Below are 25931 nucleotides of genomic sequence, written 5' to 3'. Positions count from 1 at the left end.
TTCTGATTTAATCTTAACTGTTAGTTAAAACCATTAGTCGTGCTAGTTTTCAACCAGGAACTAGTTACTTTTGTCACAGCCTTGGTCAGCCAAGTCAGTCTTTTCTCAGCAAGCTGTCACACCCCTTCTTGCACTTTTTCTTGTTTAGGACTTCACTGTCGTCAAGAGGCTCTCAATTAGTCATGCTTTGTGCATATCCATGCCACGCAAGTGTATCAACATTCCCATGAGCTAATCATTCACACTGCACAGTTTAAATTCAAGTTTGTCTCTTAAAGTGTTATTCATTTCAGTTAATTTTCCAAATTCGTCTTAGAATAACTATTAATTCCGTGAGTGGGGTGAAGACAAACAGAAGTTTCTGAGCACCCCTGGTTGTCTAACAAGATTTTAAAACCATAATACCCGTCAAGTCGTTACGGGAATGGGCGGAAGAAAAGTTGAAAGATACAACCACTATGTGTTGGTTTCAGATATAGTTCATAAAAAAACAAATCTCCATCAGTTTCTCTACAGTAATCAAAATGTATATTAAGTTAAGACGATTTCAAGTGAGAACTGAATTTCAGTATTCTGGGTATTTAAATGTGTATGAAAAAAAATTAAGTTGCTGAATGCTAAACAATGAAAGCATCATCAATTTATCGAACATAAAAGTCTGGTAATATAGGTGCTTCTAAAATAGCTTGAAATTTCAGTTCATACATAAAAACAAGAAGGAATCCTATATATAGCCGTGGCACTTGAAATTCTTTTAAACAGGATTAGAGTAAATTAATCTATAAGACCTTGGGTGTGGTCAAATATAATAACCGAAAGGTTTTGACCTCCTGAGTCCAAAACTATATTTAGATCTCAAATCAGTCAAGAGATGACGGAGCTATATTTGTACTTGAAAAAAAGAACTCAAAACCATTCTACGACCTGTTATGCCACGGCTAATTATAGAAAAAGTGGGGGCCAGATGGTTCCCATATGTACACCCTTGGTTTGTTTATATACTTCTTTACCAAATCAAAAGTGACTGTTATTGAGGACAAACTGTGGGAAACAAACAATGTTATCTAGGGTAAGTCCAAAGGTACAAATATCATGTTGGAGTTTATCATCTAGACTGGCAAGTAAAGTATTGGCTTGAAAACCACTAGGAAAGGAAATTAAACATTAATGGTATTAAGTGCTGTTTTTGCTTGAAATTACAAAAAAAAAAGAGAGAGTGACTTTTATCTTACTAATCTTTATAACAAAAACACTTTGGCCTCTGAACAGTATAAAATACAGGTCCTACAAATCATAACCACAGTGGTACATATAGGCTAAAGAACCTTACAGAATTTGTGGAGTCTGAAGAAATGCTGTTCCTCCAAAGTCTTGTGGATACTTGAACATCAAAAAGAAGTACAAATGGCCTACTAATATCCCTATCAAGTCATCAAAACCCCTGGAAATATATAAAATCTTGTTGGATTACTCAAACATTTCTTTAGATAATACTAAACTCTTAACTGTAATAGTAAATCTGCCCTTCATGAGAACTGAAGATTAACTTACTTAACCCAATCATGAGAGGTTGAATTCTGTTTTTAGTTTCAGTCAATAAAGGTAGTTAAAATAACTTATACCAAAACCATAAATAATGAACTTTCCTATGACATAAAAGCCTCTAGATTTATAACACAAAACTGCCACTTGACCTTTAACACCCTTGTTGAATATGAATAAAGGTCAACTTCTTACATTTAGATTTTACATCTCACATTTGATGATTTTGAGACCATACTCTGGCTACCTAAGTTTTTAGTTCTTAAACAGAAACAATCTATTTCATATTTTTAAAATTAATACACAACATAAAATTAAATTTTCTGCCATTTTATTGTATTAAGCCAATTCATGATTTAAAATGTTTCTTTGCATAAAACATAAAATTGATGTCATCATGTTTGTTTTTTCATCTGTTCTGTATTTTGCATTATTGCTTAATTCATCTGGAACATTTTGAATTTTCTCTTTTATAAATATTCAAGTTGAAATTATAAATATATATATATATATATATATATATATAATCTTATTATATTGTAATAATTACACAAAGTTCTTTTACATACTATATTAATATTGAATACAATAATTTAAAATAGTCATTCATCCAATTCTTGATCAAAACACAGTAACACCAGTTACAACTGAACCAATATTCTCCAAAAAATTGTTTTTTAGTATTAGTTTAATATTGGTCAGGATACCTTAAAACATTACATATTTAAATTGTATCAACAGAGTAGCAAGCATTATAGCCTTAATTTACAACTCTCTGACATCAAATACTTTCACCTAATGTCAAAAAGCTTCTAATTTCATTATCACTAAAATCTATCAAAAACTATATCCTCCAGAAAATGTGTATAAATAAAGAATATTTTTTATTACCTTTGGCAAAGTACAATTTAAATTCTTCTAGCAATACAATAACTATAACAATCCATTAATACTTACCCTCCACTCATGATGAACTGGAAGGCAAACAAGACCCATAGCGTACACATAATAATTATGCATTATGTACAAATAATTAGACATTTATCTACAATAAAATATATAAAGTCGTATGTGAAACAATAATGCACTATCTTAGTTTAATACAGTTTTCTTCACACAAAAAAAGGTACGTGCCCTTTTTTTTAAATTGATTAATTACAAAACTTAAAAGATCCATGGCATCATAATGAATCATTCATAACTCAAATATACAAATGACTCTTTTTGTTATTTTTATAGTTGTATGCCATGTGAGCTTTAAATGTTAATACAAGATATATCAGGTACAAATATAACTATAGTTCACATGTATGTATATGGAAGAATTTTCATATGTATAATTCATGGTTATTTGTGGATTAATAAAGTACAACATAATTAACTTTGTTGTTAACTAATATGTACATGTGAAACTGATTTAGGAGCATATTTTTATGCAATAGCTTTTAGAATTTTTATTTTGTAAAATGAAAGTAGCTTTTTATTATAGTTACTAATATATAGTGTTATTTTGTGAAGTAAATATTTGTTAATTATCCTTTGTAACTTAGTACTGCCATTTTCTTGTACAGTACCTGAAAATTAAGTACTCATTTGATCAGGTTATCTCTGCACTATAAAAATGAGATTTAATAAAATAAATTGTTTATGGCACTGATTAGTTATAACAGTTATATACTACTATTTTTTATTCCACGACAAATACTTGAGACCCAAACTGCTAGATTACATTTTACTGATGAGCGTGTTTGCTTTAGATAACTAAGTTTATGAGACTTGACAAATTTTATTCTTTTTACCATCTACTATCTTACAGCTCTACTAAAGATATCTTTATCTGCTATGAACAACTGAAAGTTATAATACCCAGTGAAATACCAAAGTTTAGGAAGTCAAACTCCAACTTTTACAAACATGCATACTCATCTGACCGAAAACAAAATTTGTATACATGGTTTCTTCCATGTAGCTGGCCATAGCAAGATCACTACTAGAAAATCCATATCAAACCATCCTACTACTGCATGACGTCGAGAAAAACCTATCATGAATATCTAAAGTCACCAGAGTATAAACTTTGAATAAGTTATAACACACAAATCAATTATACAGTACTTTCACCATAGTTCATGGACCAAATAGAACACTACCAACAATCCTCATAAGCAATTCAATAACTATTAGTTTTCTCACTATGTTTCCAATTCAAATGTTAACTTTGGCACCTATCATTGCAAAAAGGGAACACTGCATAAAATTTTATACTTTTTTTGGAGTGAATTGAGAATAAGATAAAAACTTAGATCCCACACCGTGAATGAAAAAGAATACTTCACATCTAATTATTTATATATACATATGTATATATGTATGTACTTATATATAAGAAAACACTGACTGATATTTCGGTTATATATATATATAGATAGATACATATAAAGGTACATCAACCAAATATCAAAACAACTTTTTTAAATCACACTAATCATATATATACACTTATTACACTGACCAATTACTGTGATTCCTACTGATAAAGTATCAGACTGGACTACTTTTTGTCTCAGTAAAACTCTGGTTACAGCATGACATAGACTACATGAGATACTGGAAGGCATCAGGTGTAACTGTACAGAGGGTTATAGAGGTAAAAACAGTTTTAAGTTTGTCCCAAAAATACTTAGTCCAACTGAGTTCCAATGCTTATAATGGCCAAGGAAAATGATTGAAACCACTCTCATACTCTTGATACCAATTTTGAAAATTATGGATTGTTTCATCCTTGCTCATAATAGAGGTACTGCAGTATTGTGGTGTTGAACATAGTTGGTTGAAATGATCAGATACATTTTGAACATTACTTGTAATCCTAAAGAAATCAAAAACTCAGCATTACCCATACCATTAAATCACATCCAGTAGACTACATAATTACACAATAGAAACAGGGTAAAGTGCCTTATGTAACTTTCTTCACATTTGCATTCTTCCATCAGTACAGAAAAAATTTCTTCCACAGTACACACTCCAATTACATGTACTATTAAAAACATGCTTTCCTGCGTGCATCTGAGATTAATGGTCTTTTAACTTTATGTTACCTAGATGTAACTGAATTTGTAATGACCTTCATATTATGGTTAGGAATAATTGAACCCTGGTCAACACTGAAGGAATTCGTCAGTTGACTATAGTCTCATTACTAAAAAACTTTACAAGTCTATCCAATTATATTTTCCCACAGACACCAACAAGTGGTAGCAACAGTTATGCCTAATATCAGAGGTATTCCCTTTTGATTATAACTATTGACAGACTTTGATGATTAAAGAAAGTTTTTATTAATGATATTCCCACTATATCCCTTCACATGAAATTGTATAAATCCTTGCTCTTAAGCATTGTCTTGCAGCTAACCATGATATGACTACCTCTCTGCATTTACAGGGTCAAGCAATCAAATGACTTATCCAAGACCCATTATTTTGAATATGCAAATAAATTAGGTATTATCAAAATGGATGTGTGAGGGTCCTAATAAAATGGTAAGTTTATGCATATATTAAGATATATGCACACACACATAAAAAATGATGACATCATATTAACCCTTTGTAGACCAGAGGGCTGTCACCAATATCTTGAATTTTTCTTTCTCATAGTACAGATATTTCACTAAGTTGCACAAAACTTAGAAAAACTTACTAAATAGTATCTAGTTTGGGCTTGAAAAAATTCATAAAATATGATTTAATTTTGAAGGCATTTTTTTATGTTGGGTAATTTCCAAAACTTTTTTGTGAGACACTATTTCGAATAAAAGAGCAAAAATACTTCCCAATATTTTAGAATTTACATTTCGTTATGTTAATCAGAAAGTTCTATTTTACATAACCATTCAGTTTTAACACGGCTGATAGTCATTAACCCTATGTGCATGGGGTCAGTCCATTGGACTGAGCTTGTACAGGAGAATTAATGTTTACCATGTGCAGTTTCACAAAATGTGGTAAGCTTTTAGCAGATAATGCAAGAAATCAGGATTTTTAATAAAGTATTTCTATAAAGATTTGTCTATGAATTTAGTACTGAGTCAGCCTGATTCAGACAAGTTTGAGTAAGTTTAAAAATAATGTTTTCTTTTTCAGTTTACCTATTTCATTACATAACATCTATAACCTCCTAAATGAATATCAATTTTTGTGTGGTAAAACTTTATACTTTACCTCTTAGTTTCTCTATCCTAATACCAACTGTAGTGAAAGCTGTAAAATAAGAAAAAAAAATCAAAAAGTACTTTTTTTTCTAGAATGGCTGCATGTTGTAACAGACAATTACAATTATTTATTGTAATAGATTAAAGCCTCTAACCTTTTCACAAATGCTTCCACTTAATTTTATTGTTTCATTGCACTTTGAACCACTTTTCATTGCACTTTGGAAATAATATTTTGAGCTTAAATTTATTGATAAGAGTTTCATCCCAGAATTCAGACTGAAAAACAGCTATGTTTAATTTGTTAAATAATAGATTGAACAATCGCCCAGTTTTTTAATTTCTATTTAAAGAAGGATGATGTTTTGAGCTAGCACTCTTCATCAGATTGTACAGTTTACAACAAAAGCACATGTGCAGAATTCAAAGAACTTGCATGCATAGTATTTTGAGTGTTGAACATGAAAATTCTAAGCATAATTACATCTATTACATAAAAATTACAAGTCACAAAAAGATAAAACAGATAACAATTAAAATTTAAACAGAAAATGGAAAAAATAGAAATCTACAGGAAAGAACAACATTCATTTAAACTAGATAGTTGTAGGGATTGTAGATTAATCTCCAAGAACAGCATTCATTTAAACTAGATAATTGTAGGGATTGTACATTTATCTCCAAGAACAGCATTCATTTAAACCAGATAGTTGTAGGGATTGTAGATTAATCTCCAAGAACAGCATTCATTTAAACTAGATAATTGTAGGGATTGTACATTTATCTCCAAGAACAGCATTCATTTAAACCAGATAGTTGTAGGGATTGTAGATTAATCTCCAAGAACAGCATTCATTTAAACCAGATAGTTGTAGGGATTGTAGATTAATCTCCAAGAACAGCATTCATTTAAACCAGATAGTTGTAGGGAATGTAGATTAATCTCCAAGAACAGCATTCATTTAAACCAGATAGTTGTAGGGATTGTAGATTAATCTCCAAGAACAGCATTCATTTAAACCAGATAGTTGTAGGGAATGTAGATTAATCTCCTTTCCAGTCATTCTCTTTTGTGAATATCTGATAGAGCACTAATAAGTCCAAGACTTGAAAAGTTCTCAACTGTATGGTTGTTGATGGTGAAATGTTTGCCTATAGGTGTATCTTGGTTCTGCAGTTTAATATGGTTTAGATGTTCTCGTGCCCGATCACCGAGTCGGCGACTTGTTTGCCCAATGTATAAACTATTGTAACTTTTTAAAAATTATACAGTAAATGATACATTCAGTGGTACATGTAAAGTACTGTCTTATGGTGAAAGTTGTGTTCTTTCCTCGTATATGAGTAGTACTATTTATATGTGGGCAGGTGACACACCTGTTTCATTTACATGTGTGAGTGCTTGGAGTATCATTTTGCTTTTGTTTAAGGTTACTGTGCAACAGGATTTCTTTCACGTTTTTGTCATGTCTGCAAGAAATAATGGGTGGGTCCTTGAAAAGAGATTTAGATAATTAAAATAACTAGAGGTCTCCACTGAGGTTTCTATGTTAACAAAGAAACACATCTTAGTATACTTGTTATATAATTTATAGATCTATATGTAAATTAGTAACTGCCATTGTAGGTGTATGCTTTGAAAATGCTTAGAATTTATAATACTTTTGTTTTTGTTTATTAATGGATATATATATATACTCATGTTTAATACAGCAGTAGACAGTGAACATATTATACAGGTAACCCATTAGTGCTAATGAAGTACTTAAGATTTAATAGCCTTAATTTTTCTCAGTGTCTAGTATAACCTTCAAGTACTTTTTATTTACATTTAAGTCATTATGTACATAAAACTGTACAACAATCCTACCCAATGCCAATAACTATAACCATTATACAGCTACACAACATAAAAAAGTTTTCTATAATAGAATAGTATTTTGAAACTATAACAACTTACCCGTTTCAAGACAAATTGAGTAGTTGTACAAAAAATACAAATTCATCAAATAACAGAATCCAGTTGAGGGTCCTAATGGGTAGTAAAACAGGGCTGTAATAGGCTTCCAAAACTAGAAAGAAAATAGAGCTAAGTTATTAATAAAGTGAATATGTTTTATTATGTTAGTATTCATTACTCTAAGCCATGATTAATTCAGATTTTCAAAATGATTTTAATTTACTCCTTGTATAATATTTTTAAGAATAAATTTTATTCACATTTTCAGAGCTCAGGGGGAATAGTTTCACACATTCTGAAGAGAAGAAATTAGTACTATCCTTAAACTTACTAGAAAGAAATCCAAAAACAAGTAGGTTTACATGTAGCTTAATTTTGTATTTGAAAGTGAATGTCATTAATACACTCCCACATATATCTGAAAGGTACCATTCTTTTGAATATTTTTGTAGTTCCTCTTAAAAAATACCAACATACCTGGAAATGATGAATGAAGCCATCATAATCCAAAATAAAATATCTTGGATTCAAAAGATCAAACCTTCCAGCAAGGGGGAAGGAGAACTGACAAACCAAACCAGTAATGAGTAAATTGGGGAGACTGCGGAACCAGTTTCCAACTTCACTCATATTTAACTGTGTGACAATCTGAGAAAGGAAACATTTATTCAGTATGTAACATAATACAGTAGTCCTACAGAACAGAAAATCACACATTTATACATATTAAATATTGACAATGAAAAATCTATTACTATACAAACATTCCATTTGTCTCTAGGCACATTATATTAAATCTATTAAACAGTTACAACATTTATATAGCTAAAAAAATGTTGAAAGTAAACTCACCCACAATATATATGACTTCTTTCTACACAATATTAGCTAAGTAAAAATAAAAACAAACATTTAGTAACCCTAAATTCATGACTTAAATCAAATGCAATTTGATGATAAAAATGGAATATGTAACACCCAGAAATTTCTTAATTTACTAAGAAATATGCCAGGATGATAACTATCAATTACATCTTCCATTCTGTGAAGATAATATGTCAGTAACACTCTTTGCACCTACTTTGACCAATATTTTCTATTTTCTTGTGAAAATTGTTAATCAAAAAAGCTGCTTAAAAAGGATAAAAACTTCATAAGTTTAAAGATAAAAACATACATGTTGTCCTTTTTTAGGTGTGCTCCCTTGGGCTAGATGTCGAATGAAAGATTATCTGATATACTTGAGCAGAGATAGCCTGATTAGATCTGTAGGGTAGATTTCAGAGTAAGGGTGAATTATATACTGGAGATGGGCTCCACTTAAGCATGCTAGATAGTAAGATACTAAAAATAAATATGAAGCCGACCTATCATTTGATTCACCACTTGTTCTTAAGTTATATTGGTCTCAGGAAATTCTACTCCTCATTAGTAACATTGGACAAGAGAATATAAAAAAAAACACAAAAGCAAGACAAAAATAAATATGCAGTAAGTTGTTTAGGGAAGCTCTAAAAATATCCACTAAAGATAACTTAAACTAACTAACACCACATCTATAGCAATGATGAGACTGGAAAAAAAATATTCAGAATAGAAAAAAATTAAATATTAGTTTTAGATAATTTAAAAAAAACATGGTAGGTTAAAAGATAAGATTAGTTGCTAATATTATAATGTTATTTAGTTGTATTAGGAACAAAATGGATGAATTCATGGCTCTAACTGAAATGGAAGACTGATACAAAGGAATTACTGAAACTTCATTCATTTGAAAAACACTGTTTATAGGAGTTATTTTGAAATCCCTAATCATAAGTTATTTAATGATGAGAGGTTTTTTCAGGAGAGGTTAATGTATATAGGTTATTCAAGGTATTTTAAGGGTTGAAAGTTTTTAACTGGTAATTGTTAAAGCCTGATCAGATGAATGATATCATTGAGAAATGACATGAGATCATAGTAATTTGACATTTTGCTACATGAGAAAGTAAAAAGAAATCAAACTGGTTTTTAGTGTTATAAGACTTACTGCTGAGCCACTGGGGGGGTACCACAAATAGGATTAGCTAAGAAAGTCACATCAGTAGGGTTTGAGGAAAGACTAGTATATTGGACAGACCTATTACAGTAGCTGGATCAAAGAGAACAAAAAGCTGTCAATACCTGAGCTTGATCAAAACTGGACCCTTGTTACTAGTGTAGTGAATCAGAGGTCAGTGCTTGGATATTATTTACATTAACAATTTATAGTGGCATAATCTTCAAAGTTTTCTGAAGGCATCAAACTCTTCAGTATTTCTACTTGTATTCCAGAGTAACTTCAACCAATTAGTAAGTTGTACAAATATTTAACACAATACCTTTAATAATAGTAAGTGCAATGTAATACATTTGGGTTATCATTATTATTTGGTTCACACATTTCATGTAGATGAGAATCCCCTAAATAATGACTCAAGAGAAATATATTTAGTGATGGGCAAGTGATTTAAGCCACTGAGGCAGTTCTCTGTTGCTAGTAAAGCTAAAAGAATTTTATTATATATATTTGTTCATATGAAAATTTGAAGTAAAGAAAGGTTATTCTCTTTAAACAAATTTTCTAGTTATGTCTTACATGGAATACTGTGTACAGTTTTGGTTTCTTTATCCAAGAAAAGATATTGACTCACTAGAAATGGTTCAAGGCCACTACATGTAGGATAATTTTGAGGATGGAAGGATTATCTTATAAGGATAAGCTAACTTCTGTTAAATTAATTTTTTCTGAAAAAAAAGGGAAGAGGTGATCTTACTGAAATTTACAAAACTACCCAAGAAATAGAAAGGATAAAGACCACTAATAACATTATGCTGTATTTTGAAGATAATAGAATGAGATGACACAAACATAAGATTTGGAAAAAAGACTAGGCCTTGCTTAAGACAGTTTTATTTTATAACAGGGTAAACTGAATACTTGTAATCTCCAGGCTTGATCCAGAGTCTCTTAGAGTTCCTTTACTTTACTAGGTCTCCAGTGCTCCATACAAACTCCAAATAAAGAAGTTATTCCTGTAGCAAGCACAGTGTCTATGCATGTCTTTTCTTGCATCCAACAGATTTTTAAAAATTTTGATATGTATATATATACAAGATAAATAAAAAATTGAGAATTAAAAAACCTGCAAATAGGGTTTCTAAAAAAAAAAAGAAATAGCAAACAAGGCTGGAGATACTGTAGACATTATTTACTCAAACTACAAACCCCTACTTTGGCTCCATGCTGTTACCTAGAATTACATTTGGTGGAATCAAAATAGGAATTTGTAATTTGAGTAAATAATGTCTACAGCATCTCCAGTCTTGTTTCCTTACTGTTTTACGATCCCTATTTGCAGGTTTTTAAATTCCCAATTTTTTTACTTATCTTTTCGCTAGCTTTTTTTATGCTCAACTATGGGCCAAAAATTACTTGATAAGGTAGCTAACTTTATACACTGTAATGATAATAAACATAGCTAGTAGCTAGCTGATACGGTTCATGATGATTTACTGTAGCTATTGAATATTTGAACACATTAGTTCAAGATATAAAATGTTAAGCTGCACTGGAGATTGTCCTGAAGATTTGTTTGAGAATATAGTGAGCATTTATAGTTTCTGTTTAACTAAATTCTCTATATATAAAGTATAGCAATGGACAAATATATGCTTAGACTAAGACACAACCCCAGTAATCTCATATACAATTTTACCAGTAGAAAAGCAGCCTTTTAAAATAAAACATGTACATCTATAACATCACTTTAAATAAACATTCATGTCTTTTAACATAATTATTCTACAAATGTAATAATATTTAATACTATGTGCATTGATTTTTTTTTTTACTTCTTCACTTCATACATAATATAGGGGTTGGCTACCTAAAGACACCAATTGTATAGTACACAAAGCATTGAGTATCTACATGTTACAGTCATCTAATGTTCATCAATTATTGGCTGGTAATCCCTGTTTCACCCTTTTAGAAAAATAAAAGGTGGGTTTACATTTTCACTCTTCTTTAGGGTGGGTGTACAAGAACAGTCTTGAAGGACCAAATGGATAATTGTGGTACATGTGTTATATATGTTATTCATATACATTTTTGTTGTGAAACTTTCTTATCATTTCATTTGCTTAAAATTGCATATCACACCTGTGTCATTCACTTATATGAATACTTTAATTCTGAAAAGATGTATTTAAAGTTATCATTTTCCTAAACTGAAAATGTATTTCCAAACATACATACCTCCACTGACACTAATAGCTATTTCTCAATCTTCATCTTTGCCATTTAATGTTGTGTTCACTTTGCTCCAGTCTTCATATACCCCACTCGACTGCCCTTGGCAATATCTAATTTGCAAAACTTTACGCTGGCCCTCACATGCCCTCTATGCAGGTACTGTTTATAAGCACTTTATGCAGACAATAAAATAACTTTTTTGAGACTTACCTCCTTCCGGTCACTAACACCAGCTTTTAGTGGGAAGGAAGGGAGGGAAAATCGCACCAGTGAAAAAAGGACTTGCCTGCATGCATAAATGCCTAATTTAGAAGTGATGCTTGAACAATCAATATAGAGGGAGCTAGCTGCAGTAAGAGACAGTATCACACTCCTATTGGTAGACAGTTATTACATGCTCACTTGCATGTAACGATACAGCAATATCACATGGAAATATGTGAGATTAGGTGGGAGGCTCAAGGCTAGTGTAGAGCAAAATCGTATGCATATAAAGGGTAGCACCGAATCAGGAAAGCTAGATATGAGCTGAGGTTATGTATCATATTGGAATTCTTCTTTAATGCAATTATTGTGGCTTATAAAAATGATTTTGTTAACTTATGAGTATATTTTTATAATAGTGACAGTTTAATCAATACCACCAGAAACTACTATACTTCAAATAGTTTATTTTTTTCATAATAGTGTAAAAGTTAATTTCATTGAACACTAGTAAGTTAAATGAAATGCATCTCAATAAGTAAATCAGTAACATACATGAGCTTATATTCTATCGTTGTTGCTTGCTTTAACGTGCTACTGTAAGAAAAAGAGCACCTCAACAAAACATTAACTACAAAAATGACTTGGAATAATTAAACACTGAATCTCATTCACTCAAAACATGCAATTCCACTTAACAAGTTCTAATGTTGTTAAAACATTTGCTACCAAGTAGGAATACTCAACATTACAGCCATTAACAATAAATTTATGGCAAATCTCAGTCTTTTATACATTTTTACAGCATGTTTGAAATAAATGCTTACAAAGCTCAAATTTATCAACTCTGATGGTGTATATTAGTAAATAATGTCCATAAGTACATAGCTCCAGAATATAAAACATTACAATAAAATATCTTTACTATGTGTACAATGAGTCATAGTTATAAATAGCAAATGTTTGCATTCACTTAGTTTAAACTACTATACGTAAAAACAAAAAAAACTATAATAAAATGTATCAAAGCGAATCTCAGACCATAAAATCCTAACAAAACAATAATACTGTAAGTCATCAATCAAAATAGAGGTTTAAAACTTTCGACCTATATAAACATGTTTAAAGCTTTTGCTGACCTGATGGTGCACCTTTCACAAAAGTTACAATCATAAATTACAAATTTTTTTATCAAACTTCAATGCCAAATTTTTCTCAGGATATAAAAAATGAGTACACGTTTGTCACTTTCTACAAAAATCTACATGGTATATATATATATTACAGTGATTTTCAGGATAGCTTAAAAACAAATCACAGACAAAAGAACACAAAGCTGACTACCACCCTACAGAATCCAAAGACAAAATGCAAGTAGTGTGCTAAGTTTTAGAAGATTCTGAAAACAAATATTCCATAGAATTCAAGAAGTGACAAAGAATCAAAATTATATTTTTGTCTGAAAACCTTTCGACAATGTACGTGTTACAGCCCGTGGCATGAGAACAATAAGTTCAGAAAGGTTCAACAAAGTTTCTCTCCAAGCCATTTCCAACACTTAATAGGTCTACTACATACATGTAGTCAACATAGTGTATTTTTATATATTTAAGTAAAAAATGCTTAATATGTTATAAAATGTCGACATATCAAACCATATTTTTATATGTAAAAAGTTAAAAACACTAAAATAATAATAAAAAAAAACAAATGACATTTATATGTCTATAAAAGCTTGTATAAGTATACTGAATTAGATTTGGCACGTCAGAAGAGAATCTTATTTCAAACAACTGTTTCTCGCATTTCAGTGATAGACAAGGAAACCTGACAATCATTTGCATCAACAAAGCGATGAGTCAATCTTGGAGATTTTTCTGTTCTTTCTTGTGAAAGTTGTGTTTCAGGTTTTTTTTCAACACCTGGTTTCCATGATTCACCATTAACAGCTGCCTGCACAATTAAACCAAAGAAAAAAAAACTCAATGTACTGAGAGTAGTTTAGAATTATAGGTGACAATTTGTGTAAACAAATATATGTCAATATCTTGTTTTTACAGTTCTAGTATAAGAACACAACAAAGACTTTGTAAGTGACAAAACAAATTACACTATGAAGTGTATTTTTTGTTATTGAAATGACTAACAAATCAGGCTTTAATTTAATTCAAATATAGTCATATAAACCTTAAATTGAGGCTACAGTTTAAAGTAACTAGACCTGAATCAGTTAACCATGATACAAGCTTGAACCATAGCAATAGTCTTTTTAGACCTAATTTAATGTATTGGGTATTGGTTTTATGCAAATTTTATAGGTTTAGTAAATTTATGTGAATAAAAAAAAGTGTATCAGGAAGCAGTATATGCAACTAAAGTTGGAGAAGCACATACACATAGGGTAGAAAATTCTGAACATTTTATACTGCATCTAATCAAGTGTAGTTTTGTACTGGATAAGACTCAATACTATACCTAAAGTACAGTAGCCTATAGTAGTTTTCATTAACCTTCTTTAAAGCAGAACATTAATAAGATATCTTTTCCTACAAGCAACTCTTAATTTTATTTCTTCAAGCATACACTAATATGTGGGATATCATCCTCTACAGAAATTACAATAAACCAACTATTCTAAACTCTCAACCAAAAACTACTACATACCATCAAGTAGATGAAAGCACCCATGAACAAACACATTCCACCCAAAAATGTTGGAAGCATGAAACAACAAGGCATTGCTAGGCTGTAAGATTGTAAATAATAATGAGCATACAATTTACTAAGTTAATCATAAGTTGTTACTTACTGTATTACTTAACCCATTAACTGTGGATGACGGATATTTTCATCATTGAAGTTCTATGGCTCAGCTGTGAATGACGGAAATATCCGTCAGTCACACATATATAACTATAACTCTATGCGAATGACGAAAATTACCGTTTTATTGTGATTGATGGCAACTCAGTTTTATCTGTGAGTCAGAAAATGGCAACTGAGCTGCTCCTGCAGCAGTTAATGGGTTAATAAAGTTTGAAATATACCATCAAATCAGACTAATATGCGTATATATCTATCTCACTTTTGAACATGTACTCAGCACTACAATTATGATTAACTCATACTGCATGTAAACTCATTTGATTATGTAAAAAATTAGTTTAAGCTAAACATCTAACTAGAGCATACTCTGAGTTGTTTATAAGGTTAGAATCAATATAATAAAAGCTTAACTTCTGGAATATAGAATGCTAGAAGTACAAATTATCTATGAACTCTATCCAACCAACAATATTTAAAGTATGTAAAATATATATAAACTATTACATTTTATAAAAAAATTCTATTGTTTGAAGTATTTCATGCATGAACGTTTTAAGATGATAGAATTTACTATTAGGTTTCTCAAAAGATAAATTAATTTTAGTGTGTCCATTGGATAATACCATGTATTGTTAGAGGTCATTTTATGGCATGTGTGACAAGACAGGTTAGCTGATTGGTTTCTAAGGATGTTTGAGTTTCAGAAATTTAAAGATCCCACCCCAGAAAAAACACTGAAAAACTATTAATTGATCAGTATTTGATCAACAAAATAATTACTAAAGCTAACAGAATGCAGTTTAAAATGTGTGTGCTAAGCCTGAAACCAATTTAGTGAGTGTTATTGAGAGACCTATTTTTAAATAATACAAGTTGAGGATTGAGTACATTATTTAAAAAATAGAAATTAATATTCAACTCACCAAAAACACACGATCCACAGCCAACATAATGCTGTGGTGAAAGAGTATGCATTATAATTACATTTTGACATTGATTGCCATTTCATAGATAATGTGATGCTACCAAAAACTGATCACTTTTGAGAAGGGTATGTAACAGCCTATTCCTAAAACAAAAGAACTACCTAGGAAGTCATAAAAGTAACTTTAAAGATTCAGATCAAGAGTTTGGATGACTAATGACTATATTAACTCATACCATTTAAAACAGTATTTCTGTTTCACTGCTAATTGCATTCTTATGGTGGATTAATTACTACAGTTGAATCTATAAGTATCAGTTGTGAAAGATTAAAATGTCAGAGATAGTTCAAATTGTTAAGTTCCTAATTCTGACTTCATATTTAAACTAATCAATGTCGTTAGCAGCCGTGAGTGTATGAACAATTATAACCATTATTAAAATTTGAAAAACTGAAATAAGATAAACTGCTTTACACATGGAATGAGTCAAATTCATTATTCTGTCAAAATTCTGAATGGTGATCCAAGTTTCACAAACATGGTTCTTGAGTTTTACCTAACATCTCAAGATAAGCAAAGCTAACCAAATGTTCAGAAAAATATCTGTAAAAGATCTCTCATCCTTGTATTGTTGAGTTTTGAAACGTAACTTCATCTATCTCAGGCTCAATCATATGAAAATAATCATTTGGTTAAATAAATGTTAAATGCATAAGCTTATAAAGCTTTCGTACATATTTTTATTTTAGAAAATTCTGTTGTTTGAAACAGTAAATATAAAAACTTTATAATAAACATTAAGCTTACAATAAACAACAATACATATAATGTGTCAACTTACCACATGTATACACAAAAGCGGACATAATAGTTTCGTGCAAGTGGTCCAGTAGCAGAAACATAAAGAACAATGCATTCCTGCAACCTGTATGATAACTTTAGTTATTAATACTGGTTTTTATTCCTTATCTCTAATAGCTATGTAAGCTTGAATGTTAAAGAAAAACAAACTATAAGATATTTTTACTAATTGCATGTATATTTAAAAAATGTTAAGATTATTATTATTAATACATTTTTGATACTGAGCTTCATGCTTAACACTGTATAACAGTAACAATAATATGGTACAAACCCTGGTCTCTCTTTTTTTAACACCTGATTCCAGAGCATTTTACAGTAACTTCACATTTAACTAAACAAAAATGAAACTATATGAAATCTTAAATTAGCTCAATTTTTTTTTTACATCTGTGTTTTCTGATCATTTTTTGCAAACATTAAATTAATTAACCACTCCAGCAGTTAAGTTTCGGCTAAAAACGAATATCCCACAAATTTCTGTCCAGAAGGTTAAGACTCCAATATGACTATCATAATCATTCAGTGATTTTAAATTCACAAATTACTTAAAATAAAGACAAACAACATGAAAATGGAAGTAGCTAGCAGAATTTCTCATGTCAATTTAGTTATACTGGTTGGCAGAATTTAACGTTTCAATAATTTTTTCTTTTTTCATATGATACTCACAATTTAGCTCTAATAAATTAAAAGCACTCAAGACTTTTGAAGATCCTTCAATTGTAATACATCTATGTCTTCTTGCACAAGTCTGTTTCCAACAAGATTATTTTATTTGTTTAAAAGGTCTTTTAAGGTATTCATTATAGACAGAGAGCACTTTGAATATTGTTGCTGGTTTGGTACAACATGGACAAACTCCTTGACAATTTCAGTAGCCTGCTGACTTGTAATGTGTGAGAGTGATAGGCCTAACCATAAAATGAGTGACAAATGATTACAGAGAGAAGCTTTTGATAGTTTACATACTATTACACAGAAATTTATTTCTTGTTAATCTAGTGTTTCTGAAAATAAACAAAAATTACATTCACATTCATGAACTTAAATTTTTTTACAAGTATTATAATGTTTAAAATGTTTAAATCATTGATTTGTTATTTCATCAATGCAGGACACTGTCAAATTATCTAAAGAGAATTAAAGCATCAGTATGATATCAGTTACAGTGCCAAATTAATTTCAGAAAAAGAAAATAATTAGTATCGCATTTTACAGTGAATAAATAAAACAAATTCTGCACAAGTTACAGTTTAAGAAAAGTTGAAAATGTTAAGTAGGCTAGGTTTGAATAATTATGTTGATATGAATCTTACACAAAAATTAATACTTATGACAATTAGTTTTTCTACTAGAAAAACATGAAGTAGTTTTCACACCTATGACAAAACATTCTGTATAGAAGATCGCTACGACAGCAATTAGTAGAGGAAGGAAGGAGAGTTTTAGTCACATTAGTTACAAATTTGGACATATTCTAGATAGCCATTGACAGTTAGATCAGTTAAACAAAAACTAGTTCATAACATAACATGTGGACAACCAGGGGCTATAAGATCCTCTCCTTACACACCTAACAATGAGAAAAGTAAAATCCTGTCTTAAACTGGCCTCTACTACAACTTATGGTAACTCATTTCATAAGTCAATCACCCTGACAGAAAGCCAAAAGTGTCTTAACTGTAGCTTAGCCTGTCTTTTCCAAATTTTAAACTTTTTTTCTTTCATCTTAATTTCTTCAAATATAGCACAAAGAAACCAGAGATTTTCATCCTATCAGTCCAAACAAATAATCTTGTAAACTTCATTAAAATCAACATTTAATATTCATTACTCAAGAAAAAATAAGAAAGCTTAACCTACCCTTGTAAGGTAACCCATCTCTAGAATTATTCTACATATAGTAACCCTCCTTGAACCCTCTCCAATAAGTTAATATCCTTTCTTAGATAAGGAAACAAAACCTACACCCACTATTCCAAGTGAAGATAACTAATGTTCTTTACAACAAAGAATAATTTTGATGTACAAAACTTAATTGTCTTATTCTCACTTCTGATTCTACAGTTTAATGATTTCTATTTTTACCATCATGGGTAACTTCTAAATAAACATTTAAGTAAAAAAATAATAATATGAGGAACATATTTATTATAAGTAGGTTTTCATTTTCTCTATGACCCACAGTCTGTTTTAACTCTCTGCTAGAGATATGTATTATGGAAAGGTGACACTTCTAAGCAACACATAATTAATAAAAATAACAAAAGCTCTAAAGTCTAAAGCAGTGTATCAGACTCAGATTTATTGACACATTTAGTAGCTATCAGTTCCACTTGCATTCAGACATAAATTGTAGATACACTTGGTAACATGTCATGGAATGATTTCCCTTTCTGTAAGTGTTTGGCCAAAGAAAATATCACACCTCTGTTCGTGGCTGGTATGTAAGTCACGTCAACTTCTTGTCACGCTAAACCTAGACTGAGTATGCTTGGTCTGTTGATATGCTTTCACAGTGATACATTTATTTCCCACACACCCCCTATCTCAAATCACCAGCACATCTGTTTATTGCAGAGTTTGCTTACTTGAGGATAAGTCTGAGACAGCTTTAGAGAAGATTATACAAATAGATTGGGGGGGGGGGATAATATTAAGATTATAAAGCAAAGATGTAAGATGGAAATTGATAGAATTAGGAAAAAGGTGCTTGCAATGAGGAATAAGACAATGAAGATGCTTTACATAGTAAGGGGACTCATTACACATACTGATGAAGTGATTTGTAGTGTGTGATGATCTAGTTATGTAACAGAGCGACTAGGTCATCTACATTAGCCTCAACTAGCTCTTACAAAGGCACATTGAGTAATCTTGGGAACCGTTTATTACCACATAAGGACAAGTGACATTCACAAGCTAAGTCGCAAGTCCAATCAGGCACCAGTGGTGGCTACATGATATTCTCTGTATAAACAGTACTAATGAAAAAAACCACTAATAAAAAAAACCTATTGATAAAAACTATTTTCTAACTTGGCAGTGAAGTTTTTATATATTGCATTTGAGCATATGTCAGTGTCACATGTTTATAATACTAGTAACTCACAAACCAATCAACAATAAAAATCCAATATAGTGTATCACTGAGTTACATCATGCACTGTAGTATAAACTTAGACAAGATCATTGTATGAAATGTAAGTAAGAAATTTGCAAGTAATTATTAATAGAAATTATGTATGTGTAATGTAAATAGCATATAATAATATAATATGTATGATTTTATAATACTAGTAACTCACATACCAATCAACAATAAAAATCCAATATAATGTATCACTGAGTTACATCATGCACTGTAGTATAAACTTAGACAAGATCATTGTATGAAATGTAAGTAAGAAATTTGCAAGTAATTATTAATAGAAATTATGTATGTGTAATGTAAATAGTGTATAATAATATAATATGTAATGATTATGTGCTAACAGTTGCTTGCATCTGAAAAAAAGAAATAATGCTTACTTAATTCCTCACAAGTGAAAAACATAAAAAAGTTAAGACAGAATTTGCTGCCCCACTCTGTCATTATTAACAGATCAACAAAGAGTGGGCATGTGTCTGAGGATTGGAAAGTAGGTAATGTTACCTATATTTTAAGGGTGGGCAATAAGAGTTACCAATTAGTTGTACTTTTGTTATGGGAATTTTCTTTATAGAGTCTGATAAAAGATGCTACGAAAAAAAATCATTTAATGAAAAAATTATATCATAAAAAAAAGCCATCACAGATTCAACAAAAAAGGAAACACATCTTACTAACCTTGTAAATGTTTTCAAGGATGTTACTTATCTGAATGATGAAAAAGGGATGAACTTGGCAATCTTAGATTTTCAAAAATCTTTTGATAAGATGCCAACCAAAAGTTTAGAAACTAAAATTACATCAGTAGAGTTTGTGGAAAGACTAGTTATTTGAATTGTAGAGTAATTGAAAAGCAAATGGAGTATAATCAAACTAGACTCTTATTATTAGTGGAATACCTTAGGGGTAAATGCTAGGGCCTTTGCTTTTTACATTAATGATATTAATAGGGACATAATTAATTCATCAGTAAAATATGCTGATGTCATTAAACTACTGGATATACTTGCTGTACAGAAGATGTTGAGATGCTACAGAATGACTTTCATCATTCAATATAGTAAACAAATATTTTGCAAATGACCTTTATAGTAAATGCAAAACAAAGCACTTGTAGTTATCATTTGGGTTATTTACTTTGTGTCACACATTTAATATAGATTGGAATTCATAAATAGTGTGACTGAAAAAATGGATCTTAACATAAATCACTCATGCAATCAAGGCAGTACTTTGTTGTTAGGTAGCAAAGCTAACAAAAATTTTAGGGTGTGTAGAATGATTAAATGTCAAAAAATGTAATTATCTCTCTGCCAAAATATAGTTAGGTCTCACTAGAAATACTGTTTACAGTTTTGGCAGTGCTGTACATTGCATGTCAGGAGCTCCATAACAAAAACATAATTTGGGCTATATTTACTGCATTTTCTTAACACTTATCTAGAATACTAAGTAAATATTTGCACTTACCAAGCCTTAGTAAAAATGCCTATCTTATATGTATATGTGCAAGCCATGTGACAAGTCCAAAAGGCTATTACAGTAATCTTGTTAAGCTTAAGAGATTATTCAGGAGATTGATAGGCTAAAGGCCTCTAATTCCTTTATGTTTTATTTTGGATACAGTAAGATGACAGGATACAAGTTTGAGATTTTTGAAAAGATACACTATGCTCCAGCTAAAGGCATTTATATTTCTCTAAGTAACTAGCTTATGGAAAAAGTTGCCATCAGCAGTACTAGATGCTTTCACTTTATAAGAGTTTAAGAGGAGAATTGATAATTTCCTGAAAAATAGAGGATGGGTTTAATTTTACTTTTCTCAAGGGTCTCTGTGTGTTAAAAAACAGTACTGAAGGACTAAATGGTTCATCATTGCCTGAATCTTATGTTAATGAATGAATATATTAGTGATATGTGAACTTCAATATAAGAAAAAAAGACTACAACTAACCAATAAGAAATTAGCACAAATCATTGTCTAACATAATGAAATCTCAGCAGCATACTATTAAAAAAAAATCAGTTTTTGATGGGTGCAGTTTGAAGAACATTACAAGATGAAAAACATCCAGATACAAGGATAATGTCATTCAAAGATTTTTAACATCAAGTTATCCAAATATCCGAATTACCCCAGAAATAAATAAATAGAGAATATGAATGGGATTAGAATCAGCAAGAGAACTATTTGAAGGCAGTTTCAATAAAAAAAGCAATTTTTTCACAAATGAACAAGGTCAATTATTAGACTTTGCAGAGGATGGATTAGAAGAATTGAAAAACAAATGAGACAATTTACTATGGACTGACAAAACAAAAAACTGAGGTTTCTAGATACTCTAGGATAATTCTGTAGAGAAAATGTCCACAAGAATAAGAATGTATAAACAAAACAGTAAAACAGATTGGTGAGCCTTCAATGGTGTGTGTGGATATTTTTTTGCTGCAGAGTGGGAAGTCTTGATGATATTATTAAGGAGTAATATCTTAATCCAACCTGCAATAACTAGTGGCCTACCTCTAAGTTCCAATGCTAATCCAATTTAAAAATTTGTGTCACAAGTTAAAAGGGTCATTTAAGCCATTATTTGACAGTCTATCTGTGTGTCTGCTTATAATTGGCAAACTGCTGAACCAATTATCACCAAACCTAGCATATATCCTTAGAACCCCACAGGGAGTGACATGGGTAGGGGGTTTTGTGTATGGAACTGAATTCCCTATATCATCCCCTGTGGTCCCTATGTCTTCCTAATGCATTTAGCAGGTAGTTTATCTGGTGTTGCATAAAAGAAGCCAACCTACATCAACTCTATGGAAGTGTACAGTAAAAATGGGTAAAATACTAGTTCATGGGCTAAAGATAAAAAGGGGAGAATCCACATCTGATCAATATCATCTTATTAATGCTAATGTAAGAACTAAGGAATACTAACTAACTTATTTTAGTTGACATGCTCCAAAATGAGTTTCTTATATGTGTATAAACATGTTAGCTACAAGAACAGATTTATTTTATAACCTTTCCTGAAACACTTGTGTGTTGAGACCTTGGATTCAAGACTTATAACTGTTGCTGTACTGTATATCATATAATAAACAATTAATATAGGATAATGTTTCCATTTGATGGACATTTCTGACATTGAAGTTGATTTTTTCAGATGAACTGCTACAAATTTTCAATTTTAAAATTCTTGAGTAAATCATCAGACAAATACAATTAATATCTTTAAGTTAATCAATGATAAAAAAAATATACATTTAGGTCAAGTTAAACTACTATTATGTATGTTTGTTGTATCATAAACAATACATATGCAGTAACTTGTTCATATGTGGATAGCCGTCACATAAAAATAAACAAAATGTGCTCTTCAGATTCACAAAATTGCAATTGATAGAGATAACAACACTTATTAACTTGACATTGAATTTATTTTTGAGAAACTAACATCAAGATTTTCTTCTACTCTTGAAATGTTTCATGCAAGTTGTAATAGTCAAATATAATAATATAATTTGGTGTATTTTTAACCTATCTGTAGAACAGCTGGACACTAACCTCCTCTTTTTTGTTTGTCCTTTTTTATTCAAGCCTCTTGGAAACTCAATAAATAGCACACCAATTCCTGTAATTCTGTATCAGTCAAGTTTTAATTAACAAACAGAAACACACACACACATAGTTGTATATATATCACTCAACCATAATTAACAGTACTTAAAATAAGCTTTAAATGAACTATGTATATCACCATTAGTCAGCTTAAAAGATTTAAATGTATGTACACATGTAACTGTCTAATTGACAAGATAATTAAGGATACAGGCCAAAGACAGCTATTCCCCATTTATCAAATATTCCACAAAGTCCAACTGATGCTCCTATGATCAAAACTGTATATATACAAAAAAAATAGTGTGTTAAATGAATACTGTTTTACAATATAGCAGTCACATGTATAGCAGTTTAAACAATTCAAGAGAGGTATAAAATTAAAAATTACTCCAAAATATTAATAGTATTTCTTTAATGAAGCAAGTTTAAAATATGCATAAGGTCAAGTTTTAATCTTTTATGACATGTCTTGTGCAGAGTGGTTCTCATTTCTTAAGAACTTAACAATGATTTCATTTTTCTTCAAATAGTTGTTGTTTTAATATGTAGAATTTAAAAGCTTGAAAACAAATAAGCTTAATATTCTAAGCTCTTCACTGCAAATAAATTTATCAGCATACTTAATCCCCACTACATAAAGCTTTTGTTTAAATTGTTGAAAAAATAACTCAAGACATTAAATGGCCAACATTTTAAAGTTAGTGGTAGAACTTTTCATCTGGCAATATTTTTTTAGTGATAACAGTCCAATGTTGCTTATCCACTGTAGGACAGCAATAAGTTAACAATTTCCAATGCTAAGATCTGTAATTTGATTCCTTGTAATGGACAGAATACAAATAGCTCATTATTTAACTTTGCACCAAGAAAAGAAAATGTTGCTCGTTAGTTTAATGCTTTACAATTTTAGGCCAACATTCTTAGCTTATCTTATGCTCAAAATCTTGTATTTCCAATTTCATTGTTACCTATCCATCCTATTGGTTTGTTCATTTCCAATTTCCCAAGCTTCTCACTACTATGCCAATTAAGTTACAACTATATTCAGTGAATATCTTCAGAGCTTCCTCAAACATCCTACTACCTAGCCTCTTTAGGTTGAGCTCATCTAATCTAATGAATGTAATTCACCATTACCCTGGAAACTATTCCACAGGTCCAACCAGCCCACAGTTGCTCTAAGTGTATCCTTTTTAGAATAAAAATCTTGCTACTACAAGTACAAATATGATATTTATAATTACAAAATTTATAGGTGCTTCCTTCATTTAGTTTCATTTTTTAAAGCAGTCTTATACTGTTTTCATTCCTTTTCCAGTTAATGAGAATCTTGTTTGGAGCAACTTCCTATCCATTTTGATGAAAATACGTTTATCTCTACTGCACAAATTACGATGACTTTTATTTTTAAATTTAAATGTGGTACTACTACTTCGGTAACTAACAAAGTTAGTACTAAGTTAATGCTTACTGTACGAGCTTGCCAAAGTTTGTTCATTTGCCCAAACAGCCCATTCCATCTGACCCATTTTTGTCGTTGTTGATGACACTTTGACTTTCGCTTTCAAATTCAAGGAAGATTTATCTCAGCAAGCTGAGCCGACTACGTTAAAATTTAATGTACTAAGCCTATTATTCAGTAAACGTTAATACCAGAAAAATAATTTTAACGTAATACTGTAGTTATAATGTTATATCCAGTAACAGCAAGTTAAAACAGAAACTAGTTACATGTTAATTATTTTAATCAATAATATTAACATTGTGATTTGTATATATCATATGATAATCATCAAACAGCACTACAACTCCATTTATTAAAGCGAATGTCAATCACGAATTAATTGCGACATAGCAACCACTAGGAGGCAGGTGAAATTGGAATTTTAAACTTCAAAGGCATCTTGCGCATGTAGGCTAAACAAACATTCTAAAATCCCAAGGGTGAAAAAAAATGTACCCTAGGTTTCAGATATATCAGTCCCAAATTTTGAACTACTTCCAGAGAGAAGGCAGCCAGATAGTATCCGCCACCACAAAGGCTTTACCCAACTTCTTTTGAACTAAAAAACAGGGTTGATTGTGATTTTCGTCAGCGTGTTTAGCGGTATCTCATCACAAACCTTTCGATTCGCCTGTTTATTTGTTGTTGTTTTTTTTAATTTCGCGCAAAGCTACACGAGGGTTATCTGCGCTAGCCGTCCCTAATTTAACAGTGTAAGACTAGAGGGAAGGTACTAGTCATCATCACCCACCGCCAACTCTTGGGCTACTCTTTTACCAACTCGATTCGCCTATGGCAAAGGATTGTCAGAGGGAAGGTGGGGGGGGGGGGGGG

The 25931-nt window shown here is 30.7% G+C and overlaps 1 protein-coding gene and 1 pseudogene across 2 annotated transcripts; both read right to left on the bottom strand.

Moving 5' to 3' along the window:
- Positions 1–1221: 1221 nt before the first annotated feature.
- On the bottom strand, positions 1222–8348 carry LOC106463577 (annotated as a pseudogene).
- Positions 8349–12651: 4303 nt separating this feature from the next.
- LOC106463580 (cytochrome b-245 light chain-like) lies at positions 12652–25449 on the bottom strand. 2 transcript variants are annotated; one of them, XM_022391109.1, is made up of 7 exons: positions 25065–25449; positions 23802–23871; positions 23537–23611; positions 16795–16878; positions 15951–15981; positions 14866–14947; positions 12652–14154 (listed from the first exon to the last, which is right to left on the bottom strand). In XM_022391109.1, the coding sequence occupies exons 1-7, from the start codon at positions 25120–25122 to the stop codon at positions 14144–14146; spliced, it is 411 nt and encodes a 136-aa protein (XP_022246817.1). In that variant the 5' UTR covers positions 25123–25449; the 3' UTR covers positions 12652–14143. The 2 variants fall into 2 exon arrangements, with proteins under 2 accessions (XP_022246817.1, XP_013779081.1); XM_013923627.2 differs by lacking the exon at positions 15951–15981 and having other exon boundaries at positions 25065–25448.
- Positions 25450–25931: the final 482 nt, after the last annotated feature.

This window comes from Limulus polyphemus, unplaced genomic scaffold (assembly GCF_000517525.1).
Source record: "Limulus polyphemus unplaced genomic scaffold, Limulus_polyphemus-2.1.2 Scaffold1440, whole genome shotgun sequence".
Lineage (NCBI taxonomy): Eukaryota > Metazoa > Arthropoda > Merostomata > Xiphosura > Limulidae > Limulus > Limulus polyphemus.
The sequence above is the reverse complement of the archived record's forward strand: the minus strand, read 5'-3'. Positions and strand labels throughout refer to the sequence as shown.